The sequence below is a fragment of the Ursus americanus genome, chromosome 23, assembly GCF_024610735.1.
Source record: "Ursus americanus isolate L20-20 chromosome 23, mUrsAme1.1.p, whole genome shotgun sequence".
NCBI classification, from domain to species: Eukaryota; Metazoa; Chordata; class Mammalia; order Carnivora; family Ursidae; genus Ursus; species Ursus americanus.
Window position 1 is genome coordinate 39,387,866 of NC_142149.1, and position 27,819 is coordinate 39,415,684.

The 27,819-nt window shown below is 41.0% G+C and overlaps 1 protein-coding gene across 5 annotated transcripts in view; it reads right to left on the minus strand.

The window, feature by feature from the left end:
* Positions 1-2,146: 2,146 nt before the first annotated feature.
* NF1 (neurofibromin 1) overlaps positions 2,147-27,819 on the minus strand; it is a 259,093-nt gene continuing 233,420 nt past the window's right edge. For 4 of the 5 annotated variants that reach the window (XM_045773184.2, XM_045773178.2, XM_045773179.2 and 1 more), the window contains 10 exons: positions 26,997-27,128; positions 25,880-26,015; positions 24,045-24,202; positions 21,623-21,745; positions 21,101-21,231; positions 20,808-20,908; positions 19,133-19,275; positions 18,719-18,765; positions 17,248-17,464; positions 2,147-5,806 (listed from right to left, as the gene is read on the minus strand). In XM_045773184.2, the coding sequence (XP_045629140.1) occupies positions 5,664-5,806; positions 17,248-17,464; positions 18,719-18,765; positions 19,133-19,275; positions 20,808-20,908; positions 21,101-21,231; positions 21,623-21,745; positions 24,045-24,202; positions 25,880-26,015; positions 26,997-27,128 (1,331 nt within the window). In that variant the 3' untranslated portion in view covers positions 2,147-5,663. The remainder of the gene's footprint in view (positions 5,807-17,247; positions 17,465-18,718; positions 18,766-19,132; positions 19,276-20,807; positions 20,909-21,100; positions 21,232-21,622; positions 21,746-24,044; positions 24,203-25,879; positions 26,016-26,996; positions 27,129-27,819) is intronic. The other variant, XM_045773180.2, reaches the window with a different exon arrangement.

A 27,819-nucleotide genomic window follows, 5' to 3' on the forward strand; every position in this document is an offset into this window, starting at 1 on the left:
GCCGGGGGCAGAGGAACGGCTGATCTCAACACTGCTCATGAGAACCTGTTACAGAACCAAAAGAAAGAAGGGCCTGAACGGAGCTATTTCCAGGAGGTGCTGCTGCTGGGGTTCATTTGTGAAAACAAGGGGTCCAACAAATTTTCCTCCATGAATGAATGAATGCGGCAAACTAAAACATGGACTATTTGGTTAATGAAAAAGGAAACTTTTTTTTTTTTGGTCTCCCGTAGAATCCTAGATAGAAGTATGGGGGGTGTAGTGGGGCTTTTGTGTGAAGCAGAGGTCACCTAATTCTTTCCTGCCTTCCATCCACAGGTTACTGAGTCGGTAAGAGAGCATCCCTTGCCAGCAACTTCTCATTGTACTTTGACTTTGGGCCAGACTCAAAGATACAGAGTGCCCCTATTTTTGCTGTGCTGGGGCTAAGACATGTTTTTATTGAGTTAAAATGTAGAAAATTAGGGTGCATTCCCCGAAGTGGGACAAAAAGAATGGAGGGAAATAAAGAACAGAATGAGTGGCTCTCTTTTCTGGTGTGCTGTTCCTGCCTGGATGCTGCCCCGCGGCCTGTGCCCCCCGGGCCAGCTCACGCCCAGCCTCAGCTGCCTTCTCTATCACCTGATTTTCAACTGCTCACTGGACGTAACCCACCCGGACACACTTCTGGGTCATTTCTCAAGTCCCTGAGGGTATCCCAGAAAGCAAAAGTTTGTGCAGGCAACAAATGGGCATGGGGCCCCACAAAAGAGAAATAATATGGTTCATGTCCTCAAGGAGCTTATTGTCAAAGGATGGAGGTGTGCGGTCCAAGGGGTTACCACCCCCCAAAGGAATCCCCAGTTTTGGCTATCATGCATTAGGCCCCAGGGCAATCACCTCAGAAGCTTTAAACTCTGTCCTTCCCAGGACCTCCAACGCTGGAGTGAGCCTTTGCCTCCAAGGTTTGGGATGGGCCCAGCGAGGATCAGCAAGCCCTTCAGGTGAGGTACACCTGCTTTCTTAGTCTTCCCATAAACAGACAAGCACTTGCCTCAGACCTGCACGAATCAGTTTCATGGTGTTTTAGTCTTTTATTTAATGTCGGACACCGTTATCCTCCTAAGGCTCAGCTCTGTCCCGGCTGAGGGTTTAGGCTGGATTCTTTCTCCATCTGGGAGCAGCCCACATAACGGGGTAAATAAAATAGTAAAGCTCATAGCAGCTGAGCCAGAAAAAGTGTTTTCCGGTGTTTACACATGTCGTGTCATGACAGAGTCCGTCAAAGGAGAGCTGAAAAGTTGGGAGAACTGTGGGATCCTAACACAGGCCCTCTGTGCAATCTCGGGGTGTCCTGGCATTTCTGCCTAAGTGCTCATGTTAAAAGAAGTCAAGACAGCCAATCCCAGAGAACAGAGTCACCTCTCAGCTTGGCAGGTCCTGAAAAAGCATTTGATGGGGTTCAGGACATACAACCCGAAAATACAGCACCTTGGCATAGTGAAGATTTTAAGCTGAAGGAGTCTGAGAAAATGGTGGAGGCACACACTCTGACCTTGCTCCTGCCCTTCTGCCCTGAAAACAGGACAGAAAACCCTCCTGTGAGGGGCGTCCACCCCCTGCCCAGAAAAGAGCGTCCTTATCTCCAAAGATAAGACAACGGCAACATGCAGGCCTTGCTAAGTGTCCCCGGGGTGGCTACACTTACCTTGTCCTCCCAGACTTATCAGGTTCCTCCACGACTGCCGACTCGTCGTCAGACCTGGCATAGAAACGCTCAGGGTTAACGGTTTCTCCGGGTCTTCATTTTCTTAGGAAGGCTCCTGGGTCACGTAAACGTGAGCTGCACGCATCTGGGCTGTGTGCTTCTCTTCTGTCGGGCTGTCCTTGTCAGTTTGATTTTCAGGCCCAGCCAGGGACCTGAAGACGCTTGAAGACAACTCTTTCCTCCCCTACACATTTCACCAAAATTATTTTACTTTTGGTTTGGAGAGGTTCTGGAAATAGGTCTTTCCCACGGAGGGGTTGGGGGAAGGAGGAGAACCCAAGGCATCCTTAAAAGAAAGGAAATGGCTTTGAGGTTTCAAAAGGTCAGGGAGAAGTTGGGGGGGGGGGAGTGAGAAAACAGAGCTGAGGCATGTGAAGAAATTAAACAACTCCCCACATCTTAGAGCAGATTGAATTTACATTTTACTTAAAAAAGGGGGGGTGGAGTACATACACAGGGAGGACAAGGGTGGGGAACAACAGTGGTCTGAGATGGAGCTCTACAATCTTCCCCTACAATGATCGGTTCTGACTGTTGGGCAGTATCTCTCCTGCTGGCGTACAGTATTAACAAGGTCGTAGACGAGGGAACTGCCAGAATCTAGGCCCAGATGGAAAGGAGAGGAAGTTACCATATACAATGTAAGTTTACAATACACAGCATTTTCTTTAAATGATGTGACGCAGTCGCAGGAAGAATTTAACAATACTAACACGAGAATAATCAAAGTTTTGTTATCCATGTACAGCAACTAACTGCTTTACAAAAAAGCAAAATAATACAATATATCATCACAGGTATTTACAGTGTAGTAAATATACTTTTCTGTCAAATTTTACACAAACTATTTACAGGTGAATATACTGCTTTTTTAAAAAAAAAATTGTGTGGCTGACACGAAGAGTGACTTTGTGTATAAGTCCATTGCATAACATTGAATAAGACATGCCTCATTATGCCCAGACGGTTGGGACGGGCGTAAAACAAAATGAGAAAACCAACAGGCCCAACTGAAAAACCCTAAAGCCCACTAAGCAGGGAGGGAGGGCTGCCAGCTTCCGTCCTGTGGGGTGGGTGGCAGCTGACCGCTCACCGTGGCGTCCTCAGCGCCGGGCTCAGGACGGCACAGGGCTGGCACTCAGTAATGAACATGTTGGTCGAGCGGATGAAGGGCACAGCCTCGCCGCTTTCCCCCAAAGCCAGTGAACCGTGTTCTCAATGTTGGCAAACAAGGGCCCACCCCTGGGACTGCACCAGTGATAAAACAGGTGGGTTATGCACAACGAAAACGTGAATTAATGTTTGCCTCTTTAAAAAAAAAAATCAGGGGGAAACATCCACAAACCCCAAACAAATGACTTCTAACGTACAGAACTCACGTTGGGTTACGCAAAACGGGAAACCTGCTCTGAACGTCAGATCTCTCGCGCAGATCATGGTATGAGGCCTAAAAGAGTGTTTCATTTCTCAGGGGAAGCATAGTGGTGAGACTTAGCTCATGTTCACTTTAGTTACTTGGAAAGCTAGATTTTCCTCAAAAGTTGGAAGTTCTCTAAACAAGGTAAATTTTAAACCTTAGTAGGTTTTCAAATTTCCAGGATGTACTGTTTTTGCAGTTCAAAGAAGGCTCAATTTTGATTTGTGCAACGCTGATCATTTCATGAGGTACTTCAAGTGAATTCATTCCATTCATTACACTAGAGGGAAATAATGAATAAATTTAAGAAATAGCATACCTTGGAGAACTTGTTATGGAAACATCACTATTTTTTAACAGAAAACCTTTGGCAGTTTCTCTATTTTGACGGGAGTAGCAAAAGAGCGTAACAACACCCACCAGCATGCACCAAACCAACCAACAAAGAGGAAAAACATGGAACCACAATGATTAAAGGCTCACATTGGCCTTTTATTCCAGGATCCGAGAAGTTGCGATACCTCCCCAGAAGCACTGGGTCAGGGGGAACCGAGCCCTAACGGCAGCGTGGCATGGGGACGTTAAGGGTCTCCTTCTAAACTCAGTTCTCGTCTCAGCGTCTCTACACTCCCAGCTGCTACTATGAACTCCCTACTCTAATGCAGCCTCTACAATAGTTAAAAACAAAAGTTTAGTTAAGTGCACCTGTCTTCAATATTTTCCAACAATTCTACGTCAAAATAACAATTAATACTAAAGTTTTTTCCTTTTATTTTGGCAAATAGTTCTTACTTTTCCCAGACTGTAAACAAATTAAAAAAACTAAATTCTTGTTATTTCTGAATATCAAAAGCAATTTTATTTACATTAACATATTACATTGTTACTGTGTGGATAAATGTGAAATGTGTTATATTATTAAAATCAGAACACTTCAATGTACCATTATTTATTGACTTAGCTGTGGAATTTAATTTACTGAAATCCACTCATGAAACAGCACTGCAGGAAGCTCCCCCTCCCCTAGGTTTCTTTTCCCCTCCCAAAGCCATTACATCGTAACATATAAAGGGAACCTGGGAGCAGGGGGATATCTTTTTGTAATAAATATGGTTTAGATCTAAATTGGAACATCCAGACACTACTACTATGTTCACTGAAGTCAAATCATTTTGCATACTGCAGGTACCACAAAAAAACTGGATCTGCATTGCTATGGAAATTCCAACACCATGACAATCCATACCGTTCAGTATAGCAGCAACTCTTAAGGTCCCCTATTGTCATCCTAATGCAGGCTGACCAGTCCTTTCACAGTGATTAAATGCAATTCTATCATATAGAACCCAAATGTTCTACTAAAGAGATTCCTGATTTTTTTTGGGGGGGGGAGGGGGAAGATTACAAGACACTTAAAATACATGTTATCGAAGAAACTTTTGATAATATACACCATACTCTGTGTTTCTGGGAAAATTATTAAACAAAATAAAAGCATCAGCTACTCTAAAAGTCACGTACCATTCCATTTTGCTATGGAGCTAATGCAAACATCTATGAAAATTACCTTCAAGGAACAATTTTCAGCACTTTGTTCACTGATTATTACCCTGCTTAGAATTATTCAGGAAAGAAGAGAGGGAGGGGGAAAACACATAATTACTATACTTAGTATAGTCTTGGCTTATAAAAACAAAAAACAACAACTTTTAGTATATTTAAAGATTAAAAGATAATCAACTGGAGGAAAAAAAATAAACTAGTTTGGATGACTGAGTTTGGATAAGGCCTCAGAACCCATTGCTTTAATTCGGTAACGTTAAGATATACGTGGTTATGCTTATTTTTCCTGTAATTATTGCTAATACTCAAGTGTTAGTACTTCTTAAGAACTCATTACAAAATACTAAATCCCTCCACCCCCCAAAGTACCTTGCCTGTGGCTTTATGGTGTGAAGTCACTGAGGCTTGACCTCTATGGTTCCTTCCGTTTCGTAAGGTAAAAAAAAGTCCACAGCTAAAAGTCAGATTAAACATACTGGGGTTATAGTATTATTTCTCCCATAAACTTCTATCTCGAAAAGTGTGTAAATAAGACTAACACTTTACTTTGTATGATGAAGAAGGGGAAAACAGAGAAGGCAGAGAGCTCTGTGCAAATGGCTTTCATAGCTGGCCAGTGGTAGCAGTATTCGAGAATTCATCCTCTCTCACAATTGGGATGTTCTCAGTTCGAGTGTCCTGACCTCCCACTTTCTTTGCAGTTGTTCTGAACACCTGCTATACCAGACACACCAAAAGTAGAAGAAAAAAAAAAGTTAAAGAAAAAGCAGCATTAAATTTAGGCAATGCTTCCGAGAGTTGGTCATCTGGCAACATGGCAGACGTGGGTGGGCTCATTATAAACACGAAGTGCAGCATCACAGCACGGTGGTGAGGGGTCACTAGTGACGAGCCCGTGTGAGCTAAGTCTGCTTGAAAAAGGAAAGGAAGAAAGCTTCACACGATCTTCTTAATGCTATTACGTTTGAAACTGCCAGCGCTTCTTTGCTTCTGCACTTGGCTTGCGGATCCGTGGCGAGTTCGTCCACTGTTACAGTGCCCAGTGGTGGGGGAGAGTTCAACGTGCTCCTTGTCGATTCCTGGAGAGAAGCAGAGCAGCCAGTCACTCCCCGTCCTCTGCATTTAAGCTCCTGGCCTGAATCTCATGATGCGTATACGAGATACACAAACCTGGCGAACTGTTTTCGCATATTTCAACAGTCAACTGCTAGGATGTTTATAACAACCTTGCCACACAGTAAACGTCACGTTTTGTTAAGCACAATTTGCTATCACAGCAAAAAAACAGCGTAAGAAAAAAAAACCTGAGAAGTTGCAAGAGAAAGCTAGAGGCAGGCAGGCTGGAGCTGAACGAAGGCTAGCAGCCACCAGGAAGACTAGGGCTCCTTCCCTCCACATCATACCAGAAGCTTCCAGCAGAGGTCAGCTTCTAGCCACATATCCTTGCTGGTGTTCCTATACAAATACACTCTCCAGTTGCACAAGGTACTGAAATTTGTCATTTCAAACAAAGGAAGATATATATTTTTTTAATTCATAGTGCCTGTCCCCAAGAAGCTCCAATATTTACTGAGAAAATAACATATGACAAAGGTCTTACTGTAGAATCTTTGCTTTAATGTTTTCAACTATGGCAAATCCCTTCATGTTCTGCACCTAAAATAGATGCCATGCATTTCTTTCATGGAGGAGACTTAACCTCCAAAAACTGGGCCCTACCGGGAATTTTAGAAATAGTCCAAGCAGTGACTTCATAAAAGTAACCAGAAGCAAAACAACAAGATACTTTTTGCCCATTCGATTAGTAAGGATTGCAAATTAGATAGGTCACAGAAGAGTGGTTACCTCCGGGGACGCACTGATTGGAAGGGGACAGGTGGGTGGTTTCTTGGGGTGCTGGTAGTGTCTGTTTCTTGATGCAGATGTTGGATTCTTAAGTGTCTCCTTCTTAAAAGTTCACTAGGTTGTAAACTTGATCTGTGTACTTTTCAGTTTTACTTCAATAAAATTTACCAAAATAATTAGTGATTATACCCACCTCTGGCATAACTTGGTGGGAGAGCAGAAAGCTGGAGAGCACTTTAGCAATTTATACAAAACATAAAGTACTGCTTGATATTTACTGATACAGAAAGATGACCATAATTTTGAAGGAAAAAAACTCTCTATCCAGGAAAAAAAAAAAAAAGGCTGGGAAAACATCTGCCAAATTTGTTACTTCTGGATGGTGTTAATTCAGGTAATTTTTACCTTATTCTTATCATACCACTAGGATTTTAAAATCAACATGAAATCTGAGAAAGGAAAATACTCATTTTTGGACAAAGCACCATTTCTGTATTATAGAAAATGGACACATATCCACACATCTACTTATTGGCTCCTGAGCAGGAAATGGATTTGGGACGATCTTCTAGGAGCCCCACATCATTGACATTCAGCCTTGCACTCAACTCAGAGTGTCAGGCATCTGGAGGCACGCTGCCAGATTTCCACAGGCTCAATAAAGGTTTGCTGTCTGGAACTTATCAAAGCAACACTGGGCATCTGTGAGCGCTCCTTTGTGACAAAGTGCGCCACGCTAGGGGTCTGGATGCAGCTGAAGCACGTCCGCCGCAGCTCTCGGAGCCGAGCACGGTGGACCGGCATCTCCAATCTGCCCTGTTCCAGTCGTATGTGCGGGAAGATGAATGCAAGAAAGGGCACCACAGTGATCACAGAACTTTTCTCTGGCTAACAGAATTCTGGATGACTTTTATTCTCTTCTACCTATGTATCTGCATCCTCTCCGGAGTGATTTTTTTAAAGAAAAATAACAAAACTGAAAGGAGGCTGCCCACGCCCTCCAGCGTGCCCTGAACTCCTCGGGGGTGTTTGCGCAGGCTCTCTCCGCTATCTTGCCTGGCTCCACAAGATAAATTCGACCCATTTGTGCCTCATTTCCACTTCCTTCACCATGCATTCTGCTGCCTCTCTCTTCTCCCTGCTTCTACGTGGCATTTACATTTCTTACGTTCTGACTCTGCTACCACAACATGCGTATGCATCTTATTTCCTCTACAAGAGTAAAAAGCACCTAGAAAAGCAAAGATCATTTATTATTCATTTTCATTTTCTGGTAAGATCTAGTTGGTATCTTTTTCAGTAAATATTGGTTGAACTGAATGCTTCCATTTTTAAATGTGATCATTGTAATTCAGAGCCCAAAAGCATGCAACCCCTGATCTCCAGGATGTGGTGCTGTATTTTGAGTGGAAAAGACCCCCCGAAATATTTTTTTTAGCTTCCTCCATCTGAAATTATCATGAACTTAAGTGCACCTGACTTTCCATTTCCTTAAATCTGCACGTGGCCTACGAGTTCGAGTCCACAGTTCCTTATGTAGGTTCTTATCTTTGATAGGAAATAAGATTGAGGCAAAGCTAGGATTTAAAAAAAATAAGGGCCGTAAACAACTAGGAGACAGCCATCAGGAGGAGCCCAGTGTGGACCACCACGAGGAGGGCCTGTGGCTCTCTGCCCGCAATCTGCCACCTTGGGCTTGTTCTAGTGTGCCCACCTGGGACACGGCCTTGCCACCGCAAGACACTCCACTTGCTCTGGAGAGAAAGCAGTCATTACACTGCAAGGCGGCCATGCTTTTGTTTGAGGACAAGGGCCTGCTGCCCACTGATATTCTTAAGAATTAAAGTTACAGAAGTTGGGGTCACATAGATTAAGTCACTAGGTGAAGATTTCTTCAAAGAAATACGAAGGATATTCTACTTTCTGTTAAGCAAGTAACCTTCAGACCTCTAAATAAAAATTTAAAAGCCTTATTTCCAGTTAAATGTTAAGGACAGAAAGCAAGGTATAAAGTTTTACACATACGAGGACCTCTACTATGTAAAGAAAAGACACCAGAAGATGATGTACTAAAATGTTAATAAACAGCGATTATCTTAGAGCAGTGGGATCATGGGTGATTTTTTTCTTCCATTCTTCTGAATTTTCTAATTGTTTTCCTCATGAGCATGTGTTCCTTTTGGTAAAAAACGTTAAAGTGTCACCGACTTAGTCCCATTACTCATGGCCAAAAGCTTCCATGCTATGTGAGAGGCTGATGTCCTACTTCCACTCTCAAATTAATTTTCATCTCAGGTAAAGGGGGCATAACTGATTCCCAACTTCAGAGAAAAGCTGTTTTACTTTAAAGATCAAAGGGGAAGCTGACATAAACATCGTGGAGGGTCATTTTTAAGAAAAAAAAATCAATTAAAAATGCATTGTATTTATACCAAGGTACAGGATCTTGGAGAAGCCAAGTTAGTAAGAAGCAGTGATCACGGTATCAGGTTCTGCCATTTCTGTTTCCAAGCATAATTAGCACGTTTGAGAATTCTGGCAGCAGTCCTTCATTTTGCCCTCCACAGTGAAATCTAGAAACCTCTCTAAGATGCTAGTGAAGGAGCTGGTCTTAGCATTCCATAGGAAGAACTCTCCGACGGTCAGCCAGACTGCTCAAATGCAGACAGAATTCACCCTGCACTGGCATGGGCTATATTTTGAATTAGGGAGCAGACCCTGGTGTTGCCTCTCCGAGGCTTTGCACTCTGGTCTCTCTTAGGCCCCTCAGCACTGGCTCAGTGGGCACAAAAGCAAAAAAAAAACAAAAAACAAAAAAAAACAAAAAAAACAAAAAAAACAAAAAAACAAAAAAACCCAACCCATGAGGTGATGGAAAGGAAACCCTGAAGCCACCATCTGAATGAAACAAAGGTAAAAACTTTTGTGGTCCAGAATTCCTAGTTTAAATTCTCCCACAGAGGCTGTGGTCAAACGTGTTTAGAAGTATTTGTATTTTAAGCCAGTTACAAACATGCAGGACAGAAGAAGCTGGAACTCTCTACAGCAGTGCCTTACTAAGCACTATGCTTTAGTGAACTCTGGTGGTTCCAGATAAAGATGAAATCCTAAATAAAAGATGTTATTGGCCCGTATTTAGTAAATCAAGTGGGAAAAATGATTAGAGTGCATGATAGTTAATTGAAGTTGTATGTCTATCTCCTCTGCTCGAACATGAGTTCCTTGAAGGCAGGTATCAGGGCTTATTTATTTTGACAACTAGGGATAGATCCAGCCTGACGAAAAATAAAACACTTCATTTTAAAATTTCACCTAATTTTTAAGCACCAAAATGGCTTTCCCAAACCAGAACCTGATGCTTTCATGAAATAATAGAAGGATAGAATCCCTTTCAGTTCTTGAGAAGCTGAAGAAAAATGGATTAGGTGATTTGTGCGAAGTCACACAACAAACAAACGTCAACTCCACAAAAAAGACGAATGACTCAAATCCGGTGGGTTACCCGACTCCACGTTGCTCCGTTGATTACATCTAGACTATGGCAAACCCGTCCGAAAAGTCTTACGACGTACACGAGAAGGCAAACCCGTCGGAGGGCTCATTTTACATACAACGATGCAAACAGGGCAGAAGACCCAGGTTTGAGTCTTGGTGGGATCAGACCCTAATTTGGTTCTAGTTCTTAATCTGTCCATTAAGGAGAAGAGTAGATGCGCCTATTTCAAAGGATTGTTACAACACTCAGATAAGATAATCCCTGTGAAGACTTTCTGCACACAGATAAAACAATTACTACCCAAATCAAGATGCTCCTGACACCTGAAGTAAAAAAAGATCGAGTGACGTACTGAAAGGAGTATTAGAACAAATGCTCGGTACTTGAATTTCACACTAGAATGTGTACCTAAGCTAATGTAAACAAGCACAGAATATAATAAATCTTTTAGAAGAAAAGGTAACCATCGCTTATTCTAATGCTACAGCAAATACCTCCACGGAGACATGTTAAATATGTGTTTGGAAGTATTTGTATTTTAAGCTAGAAACACAAAACTGTAACTATAAGAATTCACAAAACTTTTAATGTACTTTCATCAGTGGCCAATACTTCGTTTTGTATTTGGTCGAATCTTTTCGTATAATAGTTACGGAAGAGTAAAAGAATACAAAGCAGCTTTTATAAATCAGGTATAAGTGTACTGCAGTTTTTTCTTCTTAGTCCTTAGAGCTTACTCGAGACCATATTCCTTTTTTTACACACAGGTGATAGAGTACACAGCCAGCTTTAAATTCTAAAGGAATACTGGGATCGGATTTATGCTGGCGGAAAATTTCCTAAGCTAAAAACTCTTCCCCAAACCACATCCCCTCCTTTCCCTATTAACTCTCCCTCGGGTTTCCTGTTCACCGGCCTTGCTCGCCCGGGGCTGGGACCGCATGTTCTCGCGGAGGAGTGGAAGCAGCTCGCTCACGGCCACAGGATGCGCGGCCGCGCAGGGCCAGGGAGCACCAGACCTTAAAGCGGCGGGTTTACAAGTGCCGCCGGTGCTAAGCCAAACTGTGCCAACAGGGCTCCGTGAGCGAAGTCTCACGCCACGTGCTCGGGATGAGCGCGGGGGAAGCGGCATTCCGTGCGGGGATGGCGGAAGGAGAGAGTACCTTGATGAGGGAGCAGCTGCATGAAAACTGCTGACTTAGAGCAAGGCAGAGAAGCTTCGCGGACACGGGGCGGAAGGAAAAACAAAAGGAAGTGATGTCCACGTGGTTTTTCAAAAGGGTGCAATACGAGTAGATATTGGACAGTTATTACGTTCCCTGGTTTTCAGAAGAAATCTGTTTTGAATTCTTGAACTCTGACCATTAACTTCCTAAATATTACACTCCGTGAATAAATGTTAGAACTTATAATTTTACAGATAAATGTGTTTTTACCACCTTCTTCAGAATTAAGAATTTTAAGTCAAGAATTAAACTAAAAAAATTAAGTGAAAAATTCGCAGAAATGACCCCAAGCAATTGCTCAGTTTAAAATACTTTTTCTCCCTTAAATACAGGGTAATAATAACACAGAAAAAGATGGAAAAATATTAAGAAAGTACCAAACGAAGGTCTGGGGACACCGTGTGCGGTCCCCAAAACATTAATTTGTTTCAGAGATTTTAAGTAGTCTTGAAAGAGAGGCCTGCAGGTTTCTTCTAAGAGGGAGACAGGTGAGACCTGAGGAGCGCATCAGGAGGGTTACTCAGAACTGAGTCTACACGTACAGAAACGGTTCTGACGCACCACCACGGTGCGCACAGCCGTCAGCACTCCTAGCTGATCCACCCAGCCTCCCAGCGCGGGGAGGGGCTACCTCTAAGAAGCAGAGGGAGTGAATAACTGACGGGCTTGGACACAGTCCCAAATAAAGTGGAAGAGATGAATTTAAAAAAACAAAACAAGAAAAGCTCAACTGAACAGGTTTTTGCTCTAAAAAAATTCATCTTCCAATACTAACAGTAAAATAAATGATCAAAGGGGGGAAAGATTTTTTTTTTTCCTAGTAAAAAACATGTAAAATAGATCACATGGTTATTTTGTTCAAAAAATTATTATACACACCTCACATTTTTTGAGGTCAAAAATGTTATAAAAGTTTTGTCCTATTACCGGAGTCTTCCAAACTTATGTCCCTTTGATCAGAACACTCTATAGTACACAGTCCAACATAACAAGCCGCACGAAGGAGGTCAAAATCGTTCTCTGTGTACACCTTGCCCTCTTACCCCGAAATCCATCTGAGGGCAGGTATCGTGTGCTACTAGCTCCTCCGCTTCCCTCGGTCTAAAAGAGCTCCTTGCATATAGTAAACAATGAATCTCTACAGGATAAATATCTGGAATTCTGGTTATTTTCTACAGAGCACTGTCCTATTGATCTTGCACTTAAAATCAAAGAACTTGTGTACACGTAGAATTTGTCAGAAGGAAGTAAAACTTTAGCTCAAAACCCAGTCCTGAGATCCACAGGCAAAAACTGTCAAGTCTTTGGTGACCAGGGTCTCTCTCATCTTTAAGTGTCCCGGATTACCTCGTGTACACCTACAAAATGGGCGTGCCATTGTTTACTGAATAAAATTACAGCACGAAGATCACCAGGACACCTTGGCAGAGTATTAAAATTTAATACACTGGAAGTGGATCTACTGAATTTCCTAATGAGTACTAAGTCCATGTATTTCTGTCTGGATTTTTATTTCTAGTGTACTTGCTCTTCAAGACGTAAAGAGGATGCAGGGAGACTGCACCTGAGAACGTGATCCAGCATTCAGAACTATGGTTTTAAAAAGGCTTCTCTGCTCATTACCTAAGAGGACCACTCATGGCTTGGGCTTAAGCAAGCGAGAGCCCCCTACACACAGCATTTTTTTTTTTTTTTAAGATTTTATTTATTCATTTAACAGAGAGAGAGACAGCCAGTGAGAGAGGGAACACAAGCAGGGGGAGTGGGAGAGGAAGAAGCAGGCTCCCAGGGGAGGAGCCTGATGTGGGGCTCAATCGCAGGACTCTGGGATCATGCCCTGAGCCGAAGGCAGACGCTTTAACGACTGAGCCACCCAGGCGCCCCATACACACAGCATTTTTAAGTGGATAGCTTGGTTTTTCTAGCTCTAATTCTGGTTCTTCCATTCATGTCCAGTTCAGCTATCCTGGACCTAACAGGGGACTACAAAACCAATTTGGAATAGTCTTATATGTCAGAGAGTAAATTTTATGGATTCTCTTCAGGGTTCTCTTAGTGACATTTGGGAAAATCTGAAGAGGCAGAGTTTTATGTTCATTTGGCTAAAAGGTTAATACAATTTTACATGTACTGAACTCCACTGACAGCTCCACTGATGCCAAGTTCAATTTCAACTAGGGAGGGAGTCAGAAGACCATCATTTACATATTTTAAGATACAGATTTAGAAAATAATCCTCCTTGTGCTAAGGGGATCAACAAGTGAGCTATGATAATCTGTCAAGAAGAATGCATTTTCAGAGACAATTGCTTTATGTAAGTGACCACTACTTCCTCAAAAGCTGGTGGCTAATGAATTACCCCCCAAAAATAAAGTAATACTTTATTTAATTAAGGTTTAATGCTTGGGAGTGGGAGGGGGTTCATGAATCTCTTATCTAGCTGATTTGATAGCAGAGAATGCTGGTTGGTGACCAAAAAGAAAATACAGCTTAGTGGCTGATCTTGCTAAGTACCAAAGATCTAGAAAGCAGAGTCTTGCACTGACAAGGAAAGTCTGCAGCAAAGAGCTGAGCTCTATGCAGATCAGTGACTTCTGCTTTTCAACACAGGGCAACAGAGTTTTCAGCTGCTTAAAGCTCGAGAGACTGGGCCCAGATTAATGTTGGTAATTTGACGGCAAGCCACATTTGTGCTCCATTTCAGGGAGTGACATAAAATTTCTTTAAATACTTCTGCTTGGGGAGTGCCTGGGTGGCTCAGTTGGTTGGGTATCTTACTCCTGGTTTCGGCTCAGGTCGTGGTCTTGAGGTCACAGAATGGAGGCCCTGCGACGGGCTCCGCACTCAGCTGGGGGTCTGCTTTCTCCCTCCCTCTCCATCTGCCCCTTCCCCTGCTTGCGTGGTTTCTAAATAAATAAAATCCTTAAAAATAAATAAGCAAGCAAGTAAATAAATAAATACTTCTGCTTGGGACTTGGCTGATGGGAGTGGAGACAGGAACCTATTTTGATTTTTATACAGCCAAACAGCAAAGTTGAAATGCTAGGCTGAGTTGAGAATCTGAATAAGATTCATCATTTCTTTCAGCCCTTTGATATCAGCAAATTCAGCTCCATAAAGAATTGAGGAGGCAGGAATATAAGATTACATGCAGCTAAAGCTACAAAGCAGAATACCTAATTATGAATGAAGAATTAACTCTTAAAGAGGTATTCTGTAACAGCAAATGGCAAAAGCACAGTAATTAGATACATAGATAAATCAGGATCCTTTCATGGAGATGAGCCCACAATTTAGAGATACAAATGGGTTTGTCTCATAGGAGAGTGAAGTCCCTATTGAAAAGATAAACCCTTTTTCCAAAAACATGTAGTAAAAAAATCTGGCAAACCAAGGACACACAATTTTCAATTCAAAGCCGGAAAATGCAGAACACCATGATTCTACTTAATTAATTCTACTGCTTTTAAAGCTTCAGTTTGCTCTGAGAAAAGTCAAAGGCTTCCAGGCTGTGGTCGTCTATTCAAGCAGCCATCTGAAGAACTACTAAAAGTGACACTATTGGTTTAAAACTGTAACCAAAACCACATACACAATTTTCTGATTTTTAGAAACAATTCTAAATAAGAGGTTACAGGATAGGACTCTTTTTTTAAACAACCAACACAGGATATAAGCAATTAATGAACTAGTAGGGGGACCTGTACTGCTACTTGTGTTTTTAACCTAGTTATTTTATGGTCTCCGTTAGTGGGCAAAGATGGGCAGAAATCTCTCTAACAATCAGTCTGGGTGTTAAAAAAAAAAAAAAGTTAATATAGAAACAAATAATCATTTTGACAGGTTTAACACCACTTCAGTAGCCCAAGAGGCAAAAGTTCGATCAAAATGAACCAAACTTTAAAAATCAGAGGGGAAATACAGACAGAGTCTATGAATTTTCTAATTGTCATTAACATTATAAAGAATAAGTAATTCAGAAAACAGAGAGCTATATGGAAAAAAGGAGTGGTGGACTTAGGGTAAGGCAGATGGAAGTAATGAGACAGCAATACATAAACAAATAAATGAAAGAAACAGGGACACAAAGGGAGGGAAGAAAGCTGATGGACAGATCATAGATGTGCGAGACGATGAATGCTGTACGAAGAGCACTGGCCCCGGTTCTGGATGAAGACTGTGTGATAAAGCAATTACCTTAGCTCTTCTAAACCCCAGTTTCCCCATCACACTTGACATGGTAAGCCTAGAACTAAATGATCTCTACAGTCCTCCTTAGCTCTCAAATGCTAAGATTTGGAGGTGGAGGGGGGGTGTCGTGCAGTGGTGGGGGAGAGTTCAGTAGCTGCAATATCTAGAAGAAAGTACATTTTAAGTTTTTCCCTGGCTTTAATGGTTGAAATGCTGATAATGGGGCAAGACCACAGGCATACCCTCAGGCAGTGCTTCTCACACTCTAGCGTGTGTAAGAATCACCTGGGGTGTTTATTAAAACAGACTGCTGGCTGGCCCCACTCTTGGAGTTTCTTATGCAAGAGGTCTGGGGTGGGGCTCTAGTATGTGCATTCGAGTGAGCTCCCAAATGATGCCGATGCTGGTCTGGGGTCATAGTTGGAGAAACACTGTCCTAGGGAATAAGTGACAGAGGCAAACGGACATGGTTCTATGTGGAAGAGACATTGGCCAGATTTCTCTTATTTCTTGGAGAAAAAAAAGAATCTGACTAGGTGTGGTAAGAGGATTGATAAATAAATGCTGAACCAAACAATTTGTTTCCTCTGATGACCAAAGCTTAATAGATGAATATAGTTAATTTAATACAATGGTTTGTAATATGAATTGGATATTATATTTGCCAAGTTCTTTAGGCCTTCAAAACTAAGTATGTTTAAATATTCAAGCAAAACTGGGATTATAAAACAGGGATTCTATTCACGTGTCTTGAACACCACAAAACAGTTGTAATACATCATCAGGCTTTTAAAAAAAAATCCATGCTAACACCTAAAAAGGAATGATGTACAGTAATTATATGTCGGTGCTTCATAAGTAAAATTTTCAGATAATGGAACTTTAAACACAAAACCTTTTTAAAATTTTTTAAATTTTCACCATTTTAGAAGGGTATCATTCTGAATGGAAAACATGACCACATGGAAGCTTTCCCTCACTACCCGCTGTCATCATCACACAAAATGGCGTCAGTTCTTCAATGAGTAACACACCTCTAGGGTTGACCAGAGTTGTAGGAAACCATTCACTGTGACACTGAATGAGCCCAGAAGTCTCCAGGTTTGCCATTTCTGCCATCTTGTGCATCTCAGGCCTGCTCAGGCTATTCGCTATTAGTTCTCAGTGTATCCACCTCTCAGCTCCATGTGGCGCTGGCATACTTCTCCCATGTGGAGCTAAGACTGACTCTGTGGCATATGCTTATGTGCTTTAAGATGTTATTTTCTTGAGATGACGTTTCTCTGGTTGTTGATTTTCCTAGATTTTCAGGTTGGTCTCTGGATGGTTGAATTGTTGCTGGCAAGAGGGACATGGGGCACTACCGTACTTTGTGTACCTTTTGGATACAGTATGCTGTATCAGAGACATAGAAGCCCTTAGGGCAAGGCTAGTATATCTAGTCAGGGAATTCTAATTCTCTTCACCTACAGGGAAAGGTACCTTAGACACTGCTCTTCCTGCCCAAGCTCTAAATACTTATCAACCTTAGAACACTACGTGAACACTCTAAACATTTCACTATCTTATGAATAACTGTTTGAAGGTAGAAAGCTTTATAGAATAACAAAATTCAAGTCAGCTATAAGGTAAAGAAGAAATGTAAGATGAACCTCATGATAAAAAGGAGCAAAATCTACTATAACCTGATAACAAGGGAATTCCTGATGTTGGTATATGAATATTATTGCTCAAATTTATATAAAGATGACATTTACTAACCTGGGGAATGCTGGGAAGTTGCAAGTGAGGTCATGGAATTAGAAAGGTTAAGGTTAGCAGTAATACTAAGCTGGCTCTGCACTGCAGGAGGATAAGGAGAAGTGGGTGTCAGGAGGGACTCCTCACTGGTTTCTTCATCAATTCCAGGCAAATACGTGTCAATCAAGGCATCAAGAAACTTAACAATAAGCTCAGCATAGTCTGGGATTTGTGTTTGCTGTAATGGAAAATAGGAAATTATTTTAGCTCCATTCTTTTTTTCTGTAAATCCCCTTTGAAGCCAAAAAAGATTAACTCAATTTTTGTTTTGGGCTTAATGCACTATTTTTCTTCTTTTGTACTAGAGAGCATTAAAAAAGGGGGTGGCGTAGTATTTCTAGACTACCATGGGACTTAGAACCAGGAACTCTTCAGCTTACACCTACAGCTTCCAGATGAACCTGCAATTACTAAAAGCCACGCAGAGGCAAAGGCTGAATTAATCCTGAGACAATAAAACCATCAGCAATGACATCTAGTCGATTTTCCAAAACGGAGAAAATGAACAGAGGATCATCATGCCGGCTACCATTTAGAGACTCAACCGACCACTGCGGGGGCAGAGGGTCACTGGCAATCAAACTACTCACCTTCCTGCAAGATATACGTCATTTCTAGGAATTCAGGCCCATTTCTTAAATGACAGCCTTTGTATACCAAGAGATATTCGGTGATAACTGAACAAAATAAAAAACGAAATACCTAACTCTTAAAACTAGAATAAGATTTAGATTAATTCACCTTGGATTAGCACCCCTGTATCTAGAACACTGCACTGGGAACTCGGGGGGGAAGAAACAGAAGTCCTGCCTTCAAGGAATCTCAATCCATCTGGAGGGACCATATATAGAGAGAATAATTAAAAACACATTTATGTAGCACTGTATCAGCTAATGCCAATCAAAGAAAAAAATGCACAGGAACAAATAAGGATATATTCTGGATAAAACCGAATCTAATCCAATAGGCTGGAAGGAAAAATGTTTTCATGAGGAAATTTCTTTTCATTATGTAGTTTCTTTAAAAAACTGAGATGTGACATATAACATTACATTAGTTTTGGGTCATGAGGTAGATTGTAACCATGGGTCCTGCTCCTTCCTAATTACAGGATACTTAAGTGTATGCATTATGACCCTCGAACACACAAGTGACTGAGAGCAAAAAACTTTACAGAGCTTTATCACACCCTTCTGAAGAGTCAAGCATAAACTGAATGGAGTTGTTTTTTGTAAAAACTGATATATGAACCTATTAAAGGTGCTGCCTCTTAGAAAGAATCTTGTGGTGGAAAACATTTTGTAAAAATAACATTATGTGTTTATCGTGAATCATCATTCTGGTTTTCAGCATACTGCGTGTTCTTAAAGCACGCACACTAATATGAATAAAAACTTCCATTTTGTCAATAGAGAAAAACAGATTTTCTTACCTTTGAAAAGGGTCCTGCAAACCGCCACAAGCCATTAAAACCAAAACCTGCAACAAATCAAATGTTATTCTTACAATAAGCACGACACTCTTTTAATCTTAACAGAAATTAAATAAGTTATATGGCTGATGACATTTAAGACTTACACACACATTGAAAACATTTTTTCAGAATGAATGTCAGAGTAGACTAAAACTCACTTAAAACATACTCGGTATAAAACCATATTTTAATCTGAAGAAGTTGTAAACCCGTTACTAACTGAACATATAATGAAAAGAGTAAAAAATGGCACATGGAGAGAGAAGTATGAACAAGCCTATCCCTTACAAAAAATCCTTTGGTGGGTGCATTCTGTAACAGTGACACACTAGCAAGTTCATCAAGCAGCCCCCTCCCGAGACCCTGATTTACTTTGTAGGTAAGCTGTTTGGTACTGCGGTGGGGACTCTTCATGGTACACCACACTCTGCACGATTCCGTGAACTGGATTTAACAAATGTGGATCTTGGCACAACGACAACAGGGTGCTGATCTTTGAGTCCAATAAATTGTGCCTAAACAAAAACAAACAAACAGTAAACACAAGAACATTTTAAAGGAAAATTAAATGGAAAATATACACCGGAAAATGTCACATATTCCCCGAACAATGTGATAAAAATGAAGGGACAGGAATGTTTTTTACTTTCTGGTGCTTTTTCAAATTTTGTATAAATAAACGTATGAATTTATTTTTTTGGTCTGTCCTTTTTTTGTTGTTCTTATTCTTTAATTCTTATTTTTTAAAAATATTTATTTATTTATTTGAGAGCGAGCGAGCGAGAGAGCAGGGGAGGAGCAGAGAGAGAGGGACAAGCACAGAGCCTGATTGACACAGGGCTTGGTCTCATGACCCTGAGCTGAAATCAAGAGTCTAGCACTTAATAGACTGAGCCACCTAGGTACCCCTTTTTTGTTATTTTTAATCATCAAGAAAAATATGGTAAAAACAACCAACTAGTACTGTCACATACCCATTTTTATTATATATGGTGACTCTTTGCTCAAGATAAGGTTGGCTTCTGTCACTTGGTATGTTTTAGGACCATTTTTTTCTGCTGACTGTTGGTATGTACCCAGGGAGTTAAAACTAAAATTAATATCAATCAATGCTTAATAAGTGCTGAATCAGATCGATTAAGGAAAGCAAAATTGGTGTGGAGGGGTGGAATATTTGATCTAATTTAAAATTAAGAGGAAATTAACTATGTCTAACCTGGCCGTGCTGCATTAATAGAAATAACCCAGAGCCAACTATATAAAATTCCAGAATTCTAAAATGAGATTAAACAAAAATAAGGAAATAATGATACCACATAGAAGGCCCAGATCAGGAATAGGATTTCTCAGGTTTCTTTGGGTTACTGAGATTTCAATAATTTGAGGCTAGTATGATCTTAGCTCTTAAGAGAGAATAAAATTCATCTCTGATATAGAAGATTTTTTGTTTTCGCTCAGCTGTGGATAAATACAAAAGCTCTACCAAAAAAGAAACCAAAACAGGTACATACAGTGTCTAATGGTTTGCTCCTAAGTAAGGAAATGAACAATGCTCATCACCATGAAGCACTTAAGAAAATCAGCAAGAGGAGGCACCTGGGTGGCTCAGGTGGCTAAGTGACTGTCTTCAGCTCAGGTCATGAACCCAGGGTCCTGGGATCGAGCCCTGCAAGGGGCTTCCTGCTCAGCGGGGAGCCAGCTTCTCCCTCTGCCCCTCCCCCTCCCCCTGCTCGTGCTCTCTCCCCCTCTCTCAAATAAATAAATAAAAATCTAAAAAAAAAAAAAAAAAAAAAAGGAAAGAAAGAAAGAAAAAAGAAAAGAAAAGAAAAGAAAATCAACAAAATATAAAGATGTTTTTTCCCTAACAGGCCAAAACTGGTCTAGGCCCCACTAAACCCACTGTCTCTAAGTTGGAACCTGTCTCATACTGTCTCATTCCCCTCTCCATAACCAGTGAACATTATTGGATGATATTTTTCCTAAGCTTTTATAAAACATACGACTTCAAGACAGATACAGAAGTTAAACACAAACAGGAGATACTTACACGACAGGAAAAACCTTGGGGAAAACAACACTGGCTTCTGCTAAGTATTCATAAAGAATTCGCTGATCAAACTCATCTGTGGTGTATTTTACCAGCGTCGCCTGCCGAAGGGCAAAAAAGTCAACAGAATACATTTTATCTTGTGGCTGAGTTGTTCTATGTTCTGATGAGAAGCAGAAGACGACCTTCGTTTCATGTTTTTAATATTTAAGGGCCTCCTAAGAATAGACTGGAATAAAAACTTGAGGGCAGCCCCCCTCCCCCACACCACCACCAAAAGGCAAAAACCTTACCAGAACAGTTAGAAGAAGTGCTTGGATCTTCGGATCAGTAAGTACTTCTTCATCCAAGAGAACATTTGATTCGGACACTGAAACTTTGCGTAAATGTGGGTGCTGTTGTGACGAGGCAATCCTCTGAGTTTCTGCAGTAAGATACGGATTAAGACGATCAGCTGTAGTAACCGAACATACACACTAGACACCACTTCACCTAACGTATTTTAATGTTACTTCTAAAATTCAATAGCTTTCTAGTAGGCACTTAAAACAGCAACACAAACATCATACAGAATTAACAGTCACCTATACAAAGTTCTAGCCGGCTGTTTACAATGCTGTATATCACATATATGATTACTTTTTATACAGGTTTCAGGATAACTTTCATTTTAAGGACTGCACAGCTTATCTTCTGAAAAAGCGCAAATGCGTCTACATTTCATCCTAAAGATTCTAAGAAATGGCTGGAAAGCAAATATGGCTCTCCCACCTTATTTTCAATGATCTAGATCAATTATTAACTCTGTTTCTCACCCATTTCATAATCAGTTTCTGCTACTCTCCTCATTTTGGGGGGTGTTGTGATCCCTGATTCCATTTCTTGCCTTTTAGGAGCCTTTGTGTCTGATATCAAGTGATCAAAACTTTTCCTTGTTCCTATAAACAAAAGTTACAGAATATGGCAGTTCATTAACCACAGTGTCTGTGAATAGGATTATACTAAAAAGAAAATGTCTGGACATCAAGTGTTTAAGTTTTCACTTAAGGACCCAAAGAAAGCTCAAATATCTCCCTGGGGCAGAGTTTCTCTCCTTTGTTCTCCATCTTGTCAAGGAATTTTGGCCCCATGGCTTTGCATCTGAGGACAGGATGTACCTTACTGGTCCCAATTAGACTGAGATCACATTCACTACACGGCAGGTAAACCAAGCTCCGCCATCAAGTACGATATTTGTTGATGATGAATACAGGGGTGCGCACTGTTCAGCAGCAAAGATCAGCTATGCCTGAACAGCTTTTTTTCAATTTAAGAAATTCTGCTCAGGGCAAGAATTAGTCATTAACATAAGAAAACCTTCCAAACGTAGGCAAGATCACGGTTTGATTTTAATTCTTTAATCTCTGAAAACAATATTTGCATGCTTGAAAGTACTAAGTAATAGATCTACTGGGAGATGCTTCAAAAACGGCAAGTAGTACAGTAGCACCTCCACTTGGCTTTGAGTCTCTCCTAGCATGTATCACTCCACGTGAAATCCCTTTCTCTATTTAAAGTGCCGAAAATGGATTATTGGGACTTGCACTAAGTCTCATCTGCTCGACTTCACACATCGCCCCAAACCTGATTCCTCTTCTCCATTCTCCCTTTGCTCTTGCCCTAGTGGAGGTCCACACCATCTCCTGTTTGGATGCTCTATCTCTTACACGGTCCCCTTGCCAAACATCTCTTCCTATTTCTCCATGCTGGAGCCAGGAAAACTTGCCTAAGAACAAAATTTGGTAATGTTCCTTCCCTACTTAACGATCCCTGCTGGGTACGTGGCTAAGTTTCTGAATGCGGCATACAAAGTCTCCCGTGGTCTGCTTCCAATCCTCTGCTCGCCTAGCTACCTACAGGTTCTTTGCCTGACTTTTCTTTATTCGTGCCCACCTTCCTTATCCTGTGTCTGTCAGGCAAGCATGTATTACATGTTCAAGACCCAGTTCAAATGTTACCGCCTCTCTGCAGCTTTTCCTGATTTCCCCAGATCCTGAGTTTCCCCTCTGCAAGACATGCTACTTTAATGGCATTTTGGATGCTGTTGCAATTAGCTGATTCTAAGTCTTAGCCACCGAACTACAAGCTCTTCAGGAAAGAGACCATAACTTTTTCATCTAGCACATGGGCTGAACGAATTCAACAGAACGTTTTCTCTAAAGTCCGTTTTTCATTTACAACTCCCTTAGCATGAAAATCCAGAACTACGAAACACAAAGTAAGCAGGAAACTCCTGGAAGACTATTTTGTGACAAAGCATAAACAGAAAGAAACTCAAACTAAAGGCAACGACCCTATGTGACTAGTAACAGTGATTAACATTCATGGTTTCAGTTTCTTTCATGGCTTACTGGCAGGTTATTTATTTCACACTTCATTGTTCACTGCTTTATGAACAGAAACATTTCCCCAATACCTAACAGATATGTAAAAATATGCTCGTATGGATAACCGAAATCCACTGAGCCATTCACAGTGTTGCTCACTGACATACGGATCCTGAAGTACTCGAGCAACCATGAGAACTTTAGCCAAAGTTGCTCAAGAGCACCTCTGCACTTCCTCTGTGGTGAGGCGGGATCGGTGAGCTCTTTGGTCATGTGCTTCCAGTTCTTGTAAAGGGAAAGGGTCTCACAGAATTTTAGGTGTATTTCTTATTGACAAATGCTGAAGTAACTGAGCAATCTTAACTTTCAAGAATCATATCTTCTTATGGAAATAAAAAAATACACTAATCAAAATTACTGTCCTTTAAAAGAAAAGGATGGCAAAAAGTATTATTACAGCTTCATAGCCTATTGATGTAGTCTGCTCTCAGATGGTACTTTTGAGAAAATATAGGGTAAAGCCCTGCATCTGAGTGCAGCAAGATGCCTCCTTTCTCATCAGTAGCTAACGTCTCTCTATTCCCATTTCCCTGCTGCTAGGCCAAGGCAAAACAAAACAAGGACAGCCACAGTATTTAGTCTAAGAATCAGAAAAAAACCGTTTCAAGATCCCATTCTCATTCCCCTGTCTTAACTGATATGGCTTAACTGACCTATCAAACTCTCTTATAAGTGGCATCAAGAGCTTTGCTATATCAAAATGGGAAATTTTGATAATTTTGAACAGCTTCAAATAATTTTCCAAGACTGAAAGTATCTGACCATTAAAAAAATAAGTACAAAAAACTCTGTATCATTTAGATAAACTAACCCAGCAACTTCTTCGTATTGGCCTGAGAAGGCTGCCCCATGTCCAAACTCATGGATTTCCTGGCTCGGGGACTGGTCTGGCCCACGGTTGGATAGGTGGCTGCAAGGTACCCTTCAGAACCTTTGGGAGATGACCACGGCTGGTTCTCCTTTAGTGTCCTGAGAGATTTAAACAATTGAGAATGATTAAGTGACATGGTGACAAAGACAACCACTGTTTGCCCCTCTTAACTGGCTGTCCTATTTCCCAATGACAGCAATCACTTAATTTTAAAACTGCACTTTAAAGGGCTCTAGGGTACAAACTCTTAGTGTATGCCTAAGAAATATCTTCCTTCCTTCTTTCTTTCTTTCATTTATTTGGGAAATTTTCTTAAAAATTAGGATTACGGGGGCGCCTGGGTGGCACCGCGGTTAAGCGTCTGCCTCCGGCTCAGGGTGTGATCCCGGCGTTATGGGATCGAGCCCCACATCAGGCTCCTCCGCTGGGAGCCTGCTTCTTCCTCTCCCACTCCCCCTGCTTGTGTTCCTTCTCTTGCTGGCTGTCTCTATCTCTGTCGAATAAATAAAATCTTAAAAAAAAAATAAAAAATAGGGGCGCCTGGGTGGCACAGTGGTTAAGCGTCTGCCTTCGGCTCAGGGCGTGATCCCGGCGTTCTGGGATCGAGCCCCACATCGGGCTCCTCCGCTGGGAGCCTGCTTCTTCCTCTCCCACTCCCCCTGCTTGTGTTCCCTCTCTCGCTGGCGTCTCTATCTCTGTCGAATAAATAAATAAAAAAATCTTTAAAAAAAAAAAAAAAAAAATTAGGATTACGCTCTTCTAGCATTTTCATCCGTAGCACCTACTTTCTTGCCACGATGTCTTGTACACAGTAGGCGCTCACCAAGGCACGGCAGAATTGTACTGCACTGATTATTAAGCTGGGAAATCAAGTCTAAACAAGCAACTATATTCTTGGTTTAAAAACCAAGAAAATCAACTATACTTTGACAAGGAACACAAGCGAACTCATTTTCTCCTTTTTGTAACAAGAAGGGGCATAACTCAAAGAAATATAATCAAAGGAATGGTCGAAGAATAAGACTACTGAAAACCAAGTATACCTGAAAAGGGCATTCTGCAAACTTTGTTAAAATCTTAGTGGAAAGTTGTGGAGGGCTTTTTAATCAAAAAGCGGGATGTTGATAAATCGAATGAGATGAGCCTTACGGATCCAAGATTATTTCCCTATGTTCAACACTGTACCTAAAACTTACTCTTGTTTAACTGAAAATATAGAAAGTCTCCAAAATAATGCCATTTTCATGTAACTTCTCCACGTTGTAGTGAAAAATATGCTACCCAAGACCACATACAGCAGTGGACATAATGTGACTATCTTACCTAAATCTGTATTCTAGAAAACTCTTAAATAACTTTAGTGTGGTAAGAGTAAATGCAACAGATGTGGTGGCATGTACCTTGGCACAGATCTGTACAGCTTAGCTTTCCATCATTAAGCATGTGAGGTTGTTCATATTCCACGGGAGTTTTTCCTAGGCCCTTTCTTGCAACCCAGTGATTTCAAGATCACCTCTTTTCATTACTCAACTGGTTTGTGCTTAAAAGAGGCAAACTAATGTTAACAGGACAATTAGCTTACACGAACTGTCCTACTACTAATCCACATAGAACACTGTACATTTATAAAAAGGGTTTTGATTTATATACTCTTCCTAGATTATCTTTTCCCCTATATACTACCTTCTGGATTACTCTTGCTGCTTGCCTCTGCTAACACGGAAAACTGAAACCTGATTATAATTATGTAGTCACAGGAGAAGAAGGTCACTGACCTATAGCTAGGGTCGCCATGATGGATGGGATATGTATCCATAGGAACATTTTCCATTGAAATATCAGTAAGAAGAAGAGACTTTCTATGTTTTAGGCTACAGCGACTTCGGACCTCCTCAGACACTGTGAGTAAGGCTAAAAGGAAAAAGAATGAAGGTTAGAAAATTTAACAAATTCCAAGTGTTTTAAAACAGGATACATTTCTTCCAACCTCCTGGAGAGGATGATAGCTATTAGACATGCAGATAAAGAGCCCTAGAGAGTGTGAAGGGTATCGACCACTTAGGACAGACTTTCTTACCTTAAAGGGTTTCTGGTGTGTTTCGGAAGACTATGTAAACATGAAATATATGGAGATTTAAAAGGAGCCTTGTATTTCTCAAGTGCTTTAATGTACATTTGATCTCAACAAACACAGAAAGTCGGCATGACAGGTACTACAAGGTCCATTTTTTAGATTAGGAAAAATACTCTGAGACGTTAGATGATCTGACCAACTTGTAAAAAAGTTGCCACAAACTAGTCTGCTAAACTGGGAATCAGCACTTTCCACTGAACAACTACATTCAAGAACCGTATTATACATAAGTGCTAAATGTGGCTGAGTGAAGAAACACAAACCAAGTACGAGCAAACTGGAAGGTTTAATGGGATGGTGGGGACGGGCAGACATTCTAGCTAAAGCAAACAGCATCAGGAACGTATATGAAAGAGGCAGAAGGGTAATTCCAGGACATGGCAAGTAGATGAGCTTGAGAGGTAATAAAAAATGGGGCTTATGAAATTCATGGAAAGACAGCAAAACCAAGAGAGCTGCTGAAGGGCCCAGGATGCTAGGCTGAGGCTTTTGGATTTTATGATGGACAACAGGGAACCATGCAGTGCCAAAGGGAGAAAGATGACAAAGGGAACACATTCAGACTCTAATGCAAATTCTTTTATAAGGAAAAATGTTTTTGCAAAACTTTCAAAATTGTAACCACCACCACAGGCCCAGACTGTGAGCTCTATACCCTGCCAAGAAGCCAGCTGAGGGACCGACAGGTGTCTGTGTCATTCTGGCAGTCCTTAGAGAGAGATGCGGTAAGAGTAATTTTGTCTATTTTGTGTCTTTACCTGCTAAGTAAGCCACGCTCTGTGTGTTCACCTCAAATTTGTCACAGTTTCTGTGTTTGTTAACCAGAGTTAGTAGTGTATGCAAAATTCTGACTGTTCTTGCAACAATGGCAGGTGAAGGATGTCTGTACCCTACAAAAAATAAAAACAAACAAGAAGTTAATCCATTCTTTCAACAAGTATTTAGAGTTCTTACTGACTAGCAACTCTGCAAGGAAAGGAAACACAGGGATAACTCCTGCCTTCTAAGAACAGCCATTTGGAAGGTAAAATATACGTATGTGAATAGTTAACTATATAAAAGATTAAGTACCAAACATGTGTACGAGAGGATACCATTCTCTGGAACTCTAAGGAAGGAAAATAAGGAAAGATGGATGCGGTTTCCGATATTCCATTCCCTAAAAAGTAGTGCGGGGATTAAAAAAAAAAATCTAGATATTTGAGGTCACCTTAAGATATCTTTTGAAAATAGGGTTTTATTGCTTAAAAATTCTTTCTTTTTTTTAATTAAGGGAAAAAAACCTAATGCTGTAGGATGTATATACTCTCAGAACCAAAAGAATAGGTTTGATCAGAGAGTAAGCTTGATCTTTGGACAGGCTTTAATCATTAGTGCTACTCCATTTTAAAGATTTTTAAAAAATTTATTCTTTGAGAATGAGAGCGAGCCAGCTAGAGCACAAGTCGGGAGTAGGGGCAGAGGGAGAGGGCGAAGCAGACTCTTGCTGAGCAGAGAGCCCGATGCGGGGCTCGATCCCAGGACTCCGGGGTCATGACCTGAGCTGAAGGCAGACGCCTAGAGGACCGAGGCACCCTGGCG